This window comes from Sprattus sprattus, assembly GCF_963457725.1.
Source record: "Sprattus sprattus genome assembly, chromosome: 6".
In the NCBI taxonomy this organism is placed as follows: domain Eukaryota; kingdom Metazoa; phylum Chordata; class Actinopteri; order Clupeiformes; family Clupeidae; genus Sprattus; species Sprattus sprattus.
In genome coordinates, this window is record NC_137925.1 from 1856697 (window position 1) to 1866696 (window position 10000).

At 43.2% G+C, this 10000-nt stretch overlaps 1 protein-coding gene across 2 annotated transcripts in view; it reads right to left on the reverse strand.

Moving 5' to 3' along the window:
- Positions 1-6237: 6237 nt before the first annotated feature.
- The window catches only part of loxl1 (lysyl oxidase-like 1), a 32068-nt gene continuing 28305 nt past the window's right edge, over positions 6238-10000 (reverse strand). Inside the window, exons 7-8 of one of the 2 annotated variants that reach the window (XR_013968701.1) lie at positions 9604-9841; positions 6238-7155 (exon numbers count right to left, since the gene is read on the reverse strand). Coding sequence is in view for 1 of the 2 variants with exons in the window: in XM_080840757.1 (XP_080696883.1) it covers positions 9835-9841 (7 nt within the window). In the remaining variant the exon portion in view is untranslated. Of the gene's footprint in view, positions 7156-9346; positions 9842-10000 lie in introns of those variants that run through there. The other variant, XM_080840757.1, reaches the window with a different exon arrangement.

Here is a 10000-nt window from a genome sequence, read left to right on the forward strand (position 1 = left end):
ACAGAGATAGAGAGAAAGAGAGAGAGAGGGAGAGAGAGAGAGAGAGAATGTCAGGCAGGGAGATCATTCTAGAGAGATACATATTTGCTGGCGTTATGTGTGGGTCCCTGACGTGTGTGTGTGTGTGTGTCTGCTTGTGTGTGTGTGTGTGTGTGTTATGTGTGGGTCCCTGACGTGTGTGTGTGTGTGTCTGTGTGTGTGTGTGTGTTATGTGTGGGTCCCTGACGTGTGTGTGTGTGTGTGTGTGTGTGTGTGTGTGTGTGTGTGTGTGTGTGTGTGTGTGTGTGTGTGTTATGTGTGGGTCCCTGACTTCATCAGCTCATCAGCTCCCTTCATTGTGTCTCCATCACATTCTTCAAAGCGACAGAATCCAATCTCCTCTCCCTCTTTGGACAGAACCTCTGATCTGCTTTCTTCCACCCCCAATCCAGGAGAAGATACCTCGCCTCTGTTCCCAGCGCATCACACACACACACTCACACACACACACACACACACACACACACCTATGTTTTCTTCCACCCCCAATCCAGGAGAAGATACCTCGCCTCTGTTCCCAGCGCCTCAAAAGCTTTATGCCAGCCATTATACTCATATTACTCTCTCCTCCCTGATGTTGTGTGTGTGTGTGTGTGTGAGAGAGAGAAAGTGTGTGTGAGAGAGAGTGTGTGGGTGTGCCAGTGTGAGTAAGAGAGTGTTTCTACAGTGCCACTTAAAAGTATGTGAACCCCTTGACCACTTAGGAGTTTTCTGTTGTTTTACCATAATTTTTCATTTTTTTCATCACCAATTTTCCATAGAAGGAATGTCAGGTTTATGTTTATCATTTGCATGTACTTTTTTTAGAGGGAATTGTTTGAGTAGCCAAAAGACTACATGAAACATGGAATTAGTCCATTTCAAAAGTAAGTGAACCCCCAGCTGAATTGGTAAAGTCAAGCAGGTAACAGATTCAGTGAAACTTATTTGGGTGCTTAATTAGTTAATTAAGCAAACCGATCATCTGAGACATCCTTAGGGAAAGGTTTGGGCAACACAGATTAAAAGAGAGAGGAAACCAACCAAACTACTGTAGTGCCAAGGTGTACCCACACAGATCAACAATGCCAAAAGGAAACGAGATATCTGAGAACATCAGGTAGAAGGTTCTGACAGCCCATCAGTCTTGGGAAAGCTATAAGACCATCTCCAAAAGATTCCAGCTCCATCCATCCATCCAAGACAAATAATTTAGAAATGGAGGGCATTCAACATGACCGCATCTCTGCCTAGAAGTGGACGCCCATCAAGACCATCCCCAAGAAGCACCAGAAGAAGAATAAATCAGGTAAAAGTCAACCCACACATCACCTCTAAAGAGTTTCAGACCTCTCTGGCAGCATCTGGGGTAAATGTACATGGGTCTACAATCAGACGAAAATTGAATAGACATGACATTCATGATCGGGTTGCTAGAAGGAAGCCTCTGCTCTCAAGAAAGAACAAAACTGCCCGTCTCAACTTTGCCCGAGAGCACTTGGATAAACCAAAGGCCTTCTGGAAGTCCCTTCTTTAAACAGATGAGTCCGAGATAGAATTATTTTGTCACGATCAAAACCAACAATTTTCGTCTGATTGTAGACCCATGTATATTTACCCCAGAAGCTGCCAGAGAGGTTCGAAACTCTTTAGAGGTGATGTGTGGGTTGACTTTTACCTGATTTATTCTTCTTCTGGTGCTTCTTGGTGATGGTCTTGATGGGCGTCCACTTCTAGGCAGAGATGCGGTCATGTTGAATGCCCTCCATTTCAAAATGATTTGTCTTGGATGGATGGATGGAGCTGGAATCTTTTGGAGATGGTCTTATAGCTTTCCCAAGACTGATGGGCTGTCAGTACCTTCTTCCTGATGTTCTCGGATATCTCGTTTCCTCTCGGCATTGTTGATCTGTGTGGGTACACCTTGGCACTACAGTAGTTTGGTTGGTTTCCTCTCTCTTTTAATCTGTGTTGCCCAAACCTTTCCCTAAGGATGTCTCAGATGATCGGTTTGCTCAATTGACTAATTAATCACCCAAATAAGTTTCACTGAATCTGTTACCTGCTTGACTTTATCAATTCAGCTGGGGGTTCACTTACTTTTGAAATGGACTAATTCCATGTTTCATGTAGTTTTTCGGCTACTCAAACAATTTCCTCTAAACAAGTACATGCAAATGATAAACATAAACCTGACATTTCATCTATGGAAAATTGGTGATAAAAAAATTAAAAATCATGGTAAAACAACAGAAAACGCTTAAGTGCTCAAGGGGTTCACATACTTTTAAGTGGCACTGTATGTGTGTGAGAGAGAGAGTGTGTGTGTCGGTCTATATGTGTGAACGGGTGTGTGTATGTGCTGTGTTCTAGATAGTGTATTTAAAGATTTGATGTATATTTTATGTACCTGAACATGAAAACTGCTGTGTGTGTGTGTGTGATTATATCACGATTTTATACTGTGATTTTATATGACTCATTACCTATTTCAAAGTGTGTTTGCAGCCTCCAGTTACAGAACGAGCTTAGGAGTTAATTTGTAGCCAGTGCACATATGAGAAATAAAGAACTTGGACCTGATGTGGCTACGTTATCGTCTCACTCTCTGTCTAGACTCCAGTCTCTCTCAGCACACTCAGAGGAATTTCCAATAAAGGGAGTCTTAGCTGCCCTCAGAGGGGCGGGGGCGGGCTGCGGGGGGTTCTGGGATAGACGGTGTTGTCTAGCAACAACCTGAGCTCCGGTGTTCCATCCCATAATATGACAAAACAACAGTATAGGCAGACTGGGTGGAAATCACTAATATATATACATGGGCATATCTATTGTTGTTGCTGTTCGTCTTCTCACATAGTGGAGCATAGGCCATCGATAGCGTGTTTCCACCAGATTTGGTATCCACTTCTTCTCAATGTTTCAGTAATCCAGTAAATCCACTGAGCGAGGGATTGGCCCACCCTGCTATGGGCATATATATACATGTATATACATCTGGTAGAATCTTAATGAGCACGCCAAACTTGAAGAACGGATCAGAAGATGCAGTCTTGATTTCTGGAGTTTATTTCAGTGTGGAGACCCCTCTAAGCTGGTGCTTGATTGTAGACTATGTTTAAGCAATATAGCACGAGTGGGAGTGGGGTAGGTAAGGGATAATCCCACGGGTGGTGTTCGGCCGTAGCCACCGAGGCCGCTAGGCCGAGTGGCGTAGGCAACAACACCCTTGGGATTATCCCTTACCTACCCCACTCCCACGAGTGCTATATTGCTTTTATAAAACAATTCTACAGTCAACAAATTAACATTTCAACACGAAGTTATTGATTCAAAATGGTTTATTTCGCCATTGTTTCTCCGCAACAAAAAAATAGTTCCATTGTCAACGTCTTGGTTTGGAATTTTAAAAACTTTGAATTAACGGTTATCTTCAATGCGAATGTTTCATCGCGGAGTGATTTATTTTTAGCTGTGAAAAGTCCCGTAACTGTAGGTATGTTGACGAATAACCTATAGCATGGAACGTCTCTCGTCCAATCAGAAACAGCTAAATTACACGCTAGAACCCAATTGTTTTATACCATACAGTCAGGAAAAATACAGGAGGGGAGAGGAGGGGAGACCACACCCTATAGGTGATGTCAGGAAGGGGAGACAGTGAGGTGGAGGGGTTCACCTATGGGGGGAGGGGGGTGATAACAGAGGACAAAGGGTGATAGCAGGAAAGAGGGGGGGGGGGGGGGCTTAACATGCTAATCTAATGGTATTAGTTACCGATAAAACATAATGCAATACTTTGTTCATGTCTCAGTCAGTCAGTAGAATAGCAATATTTTTGGTTCTATCAGTCGCCCATATGAGCATTTCTTTGCTCCCACAAGAACCACCATGCAACAACCAATCAGACCAGGAAAACATCAATATGCAGTTCCATCACATCAGACCAATACACACACACACACACGCACGCACGCACGCACGCACGGACACACACTTACACACATTTATACAAAATTAAGAGAAAGTCTATTTCTCTTTCTTTTATACTAACACTAACACTTACGCTCACATGCACACACACACACACACACACACACACACACACACACACACACACACACACACACACACACACACAGACACACAGACACACACACACACACACACACACACACACACACACACACATACACACACACACACACACGCACACACACACACACACAAAGACCCAGGATCAGGTCATTTTTCTTTCATACTGTTTAGATTTCTCTTCTTGACATCTCGTCACTAGCCCTGCTTGCCTCTAAGCCTCTGCTTACTGAACCCTCACAATGACGGCTGCGTTTGGAGGCCACGTTTCTACGAGGCCGACAGGAAATTAGATTAATAACCAACGGGGGGAAAATGCCACGCTAGTACTTAGGCAAGCAGATCTCCTGACAAGAGGGAGAGAAAATGATGTGGAAAAATGTCTGCCGCTGCCGCCGGCAAAAGCCAAGAATTTCACAAATAATCTCCCTCCCTCCTGGCCCTGAATGGCATAAAAACCATGTGTGTGTGTGTGTGTGTGTGTGTGTGTGACATGACCATGACACAGCTGCCAGGGGAGCACCAAAACGTGTGGTTGAAGAAGGAAACGAGGCCATTTGTCTGGATGATATTTTGGCGCGGGCGTCGATGTTCAGGTTGTGACTCCTGCGAAGCGGAAGCTGGCCTGGAGCTGTTTGACGGGACGACACTTCATCTCTCATTACGTCTGTAAAGGTCTGATTAGCATTTGGGGGCGCAGGATGAAAGATGAATGCACCTGAACAGGCAATAACAATCACAAGTGAAGGCGGTGCCCCGCATATGGACCATACATCACACTAGACACGAAAGGGGGGTGCCGAAAGGGGGGTTGGGGGGGGGGCAACAGTCATACACACAGTCATACACACTTCCACTCCGATGGAAAACAAAATGAAACATCGCTGGGCTTTAGCTACAGGACAGGACGGGAGCTAGCCGCAGATGGTAGATCCAAAGCTCTGGACACCATCAGAAATATTAGAATGTGGACAGTGTGTTGTGGCTCACTCTGAAGGGTCTGATTTATGAATACCTAGCTTACTTCTTTGTCACTCTGTGTGTTATTACGAATCAGCGGATGGCAACAGACTGTGAATGTGGTATTTATGCTGAGTCATGAAATATATGAATACTGATAGTGCTGCACCAGCAGATTTGATGAAAGATTGTCCTCAGAATATTTATTATGTCACAATTGTCAGACATTCCCTGAAGGTAGGGAGTAAAATAACTGTCGTTATCAGAATAATAATCTGAACTAAAGGACTCAAACACTTCACAGCACGTAGGCTACGTGAGGGATAATGTATAGTCTGGTCAGTATCGGAAAACAAACACATAGCCCATTGGAATGGAACTTTTTGCAACATTCTGACGAGCCATATAATAAATAAAGTCATCAATGAATGTGTAAAAGGCGCTTATACTTACTCTTGCGATTGACTTGTACAACAAATGAGACTAGGGGGCCTAGTTTAACAGGGAGAAAACGGCTGGCGGACAAAACAGCCTATTTCGCCTGGGCAGGTGAAAAAAGAGACTTTTTCTATTGGTCGGCTTTAGCCGAAACCTTCACTTAGTAACTTTGGCCTAGCTCTGCCCTCTTAGTGCCCGCACCTTTACCGCTCACTATTCAGCATGTCCATTTTTCTGCAACAGTGCTCACAGTGCTCGACAGTGCACAGGCGCCAGCCGGGAAGCTGGGGTCAATATGGGTATTAGTGTATCAATGTGCTGTTAAACCATGTAACAAGAACACAGTCATGTAGTGTTATAGTGTTAAGTAAATCTCCGTTCCACCGTTCCACCGTTTACTTAAGAGTGGCCAAAATAAAACACCGGAGACAGGTTAAAGACTCTTGTGAACATGATCTGAGCCAGCTCTTGCTAACTCAAACACATGACACATTATGAAAGCAAATACATTTATAATGGCAGTGCATTCAAGAACTACGATTGGATAAGACGCTATGAGGTTACAGGAATGGCTATAAGTTAGAGGAGTCAAAGTGTGATATGTTGCTATATGATTCCTTCTCTAGGCTTGTCCGTGAATAAATAGTGCTCCTTACAAACCCAGGGACCAGAGTATTTTTTTATATATATATTTATTAGAGGTTATGTGTCCTCTGATGCAGATGCCAGTATTACAGTATTTCGCTACGATAACCATACTTAAACAGTTGTCCTTGGGACTAGACACAGAGCCAGTCTACACACAGAGCTGTTTCTCACTTTGTCTGTGCATATACAGTACATCTTAGCAATTTACCAGATTATAAAGGAGAAATAAACCAGAAGAGTTGCCCAATGATTTGCAGTAAGCGACATACAGCATTAGAATAGTTTCCGTGTAATAATGGAATATAATACACAAGGTCTGTTCTGCATTTGATCACAACATACATTTCATTTTGTGTCCTCACATGGTCCTCTTAGCACTTTGGGCGTGTGTGTTTGCGTGTGTGTGTTTCTATGTGCATGTGTGTATACCTGTGTGTGTGTGTGTGTGCAGTGGGTTTGTGTCGGAAGTTCCAATGATCCTTTGGGAGGATTCTTGATCGGGCCCACACGTTCCGTCGGGAGCGCTCACTAACTCCTTCAGAGGTAGGGAGAGACGACCATCTGCCACTGTGCCACACTGGAGCAGGCATGCTTGTCTTACAGCGGCAGGTTTTCACAACAGTAGTTTTAATTCATTCCTCTGACTGCCTCCGTGTGTGTGTGTGTGTGTGTGTGTGTGTCTTGTTCATGTTGTTGGCTTGACAGTTTCGCTCTTCCAGATTAAAAGTAGAGTGTGAAACTGAAGAGAAAGAAAAGCTGCTCTCCTGGAACAAGGCCAATTACAGCAACGATTCAGACACAGTACGGAAGACCTTTTTATGAAGAAAAAAATTAAAATAATAATAATTACAATAACAACAGCGACAAAAACCCCCAAATACAATCAGGACGAAAGCAACGTCTCCTGCTCTGAACATAAGCATCAGTAGGCCGGGGACAGGTACATTCCTCCACTGCAAACACAACCCCACTGGGCATCTGACCAGTGTTGGTATGTAGCTAAGGAAACACAGAACGAAACAAAAACAAAACAAATCATAATGAAACTTATTCCAACAAAAAATAGAAACAATTCCTTTGCTTTACCAAAAATAGTAAGACAGAACATTTCCTTGATTTCAACCCCCGATAGCTTAAAAATAGTTTTGATAAAATAACAGAGAGTGATAGGGGCAGGGGTAAAGGAAAATCCATGTACGTTCATTTAAAACAATTCCCTCAGTTCAACAATCCATTGTTACGTATTAAAAAATCAGTTATCTCCGTTAAATTATCCATGGCCATGGATCGCTACGGGTTGGGTTTGGAAACCAGAGGAGCGGATTTACAAATCTGGGGCTAAGAATGCTTTAGGTGAGGGAATAGATTGCAAATCCATGCACATGGTTTGCAAACAGAGGAAAATTGATTTGCACAACCGTGGACCCTGTTTAGAAATCGAGGAAACGGATTCCAATTCCGTGGATAGGGGGTTTCTCTAAAGGTATCTGCCCAGTCAGTCTCTGTGTTCTCTGAATAACAGAGATGTTGAGATCAATGGACTCCCTGCATCAACAGACTCTGAGAGGGAATGTTAAAACTACGCAATGTAAATATTTGATGTCTGAAATGTGCATGAAAACGGATCTCAACATGGACATGAGGATCCAGAGGTACTGTGAGTCTCACGGGAGAACCTGGACAGAACCAGAACCGCACAGATCTGTTTTCTTTGGACTGTCAACGAGCCTTCAGATCAAAACAATCTCAGGCTAAAAGTCAGGGATTGGGCCTCCAGGCTGTCAGTCAAACATGAGAGCCCAGGTGATGCTAGGCAGGTCAGGGAGAGGGGAGGGAGGAGGGACGGGATTGGTTAAATCTCGGCCTAGCACTAGCAGGTGTTGTATATTGTAGTTTTCACTGTGAATTAAAAGGCTTAGAAATGGTGGTGACAACAGAAGTGCTGACAGTACTTTACAGTATTAAAATGATACATATGGATGAGATGAGACCATATAAATGAGATATTAGTGTTTGGTATCTCCCCAGTTAATAACAGATTGGAACCAAAAGAATAAGATGACAAGGATCATAATTCACCAGTCACCGCCTTTAATGGAATGTTCAGTCCTTCTAATGGAAGCACTGAACATTTAATTAAAAATAGCAATGACAAAAATAAAAATTGCATGAATTGTCATTTCCCCTAAGGTGTAACTGCATTGCCTGCTGTGACTTTTGGGTGTTTGTTTTTGGCAATTTCAGAAGAGGCAGTGGGCTGTAACTGATGATGAAGATTAGCAGGCTGGTGATGCAGAAGAGCTGCGACTCTTGGGTTTGTTTTCTATAGAGCTTTGGAGTAGAATTGATTGATTGATTGATTGATTGATTTGTTTATTTGATGAAGAGGGACAGTGTGCATTAATAAACATTAACATGTAAATGCACCCAATTGTAGCCAAAAGGCTAGTTTTCATTGGCAGTCCCCCTGCCAGAGTGAAACTGGCTAAAGATAGGGAAGAATTACAGCATAACAAGAAGAGCTAAGTGGTTGAATTCTCTTGTAGTTCAGAAGATTATAGTGCTGTACTCCTTATTGAATACCAGTTTTCTCATCTGCTTCTACCACCAGCAATGCAGTCCCCATACCCCTAATCAAACCCATTTGGCCCAAAGACTCATCACAAGATGTGTGTGTGTGTGTGTGTGTGTGTGTGTGTGTGTGTGTGTGTGTCTGTGTGTGTGTGTGTGTGTGTGTGTGTGTGTGTGTGTGTGTGTGTGTGTGTGTGTGTGTGTGTGAGTGTGCGTATGTGTGTTTGTGTGTGTGTGTGTGTGTGTGTGTGTGTGTGTGTGTGTGTGTGTGTGTGTGTGTGTGTGTGTGTGTGTGTGTGTGTGTGTGCGTATGTGTGTTTGTGTGTGTGTGTGTGTGTGTGTGTGTGTGTGTGTGTGTGTGTGTGTGTGTGTGTGTGTGTGCGTATGTGTGTTTGTGTGTGTGTGTGTGTGTGTGTGTTTTGGAAGGAAATGTCCCTGAATTATGGGTCTTATTTATTTTCACCCACACACAAACAGTTGCAGACATACACAACACACACATACACTCACACACACATACACACACACATACATACACACACACACACACACACACACACACACACACACACACACACACACACACACACACACACACACACACACACACTCACACAGCTCTCAGTAAACAAGAGGGACCAGTACTGTGTTATCTACTAGAGGTCCTGACAGCACTCTGTAGCATTTCAGCATGTGTGAAAATATGTGTGTATGTGTGTGTTCATGTGAATATGTTTGCTTCTGAATATGTGTGTGTGTGTGTGTGTGTGTGTGTGTGTTTGTGTGTGTGTGTCTGTGTGTGTGTGTGTGTGTGTGTGTGTGTATTGTGTGTCTGTGTGTGTGTGTGTGTGTGTGTGTGTGGGTGTTTGTGCATACCTTTAGGTTCTCATCAGTGCCAGCAAAGCCCAAGTTCACAGTAGGGCTCGTGAATTAAAAACAACACATTCATAAACAAAAACTAAACAATTATAATTACAAAAACAAAAATAAACACAACAAGGACATTGATGGAGAATAAACAGGTTTAAAAACAGAATTCCATTCACATTTCAATGGAACAGCATTCTCCTGGAAGAACACTTCTCATTGGCTGGCACTCAGGACCAATCAGGACCTTGGGATGGAAAAAGAAAACAGAGAGATACTAATGAGAGAAGACTCTATGAGAGGAGATTAGCATAGCTAAATCTGCGCTTATCGCACCGTAACCCAAATGGATTTCAGGTCCCAAAATATTATCAAGATCAGTGAGTGTGTCAATGAGGAATTTGGA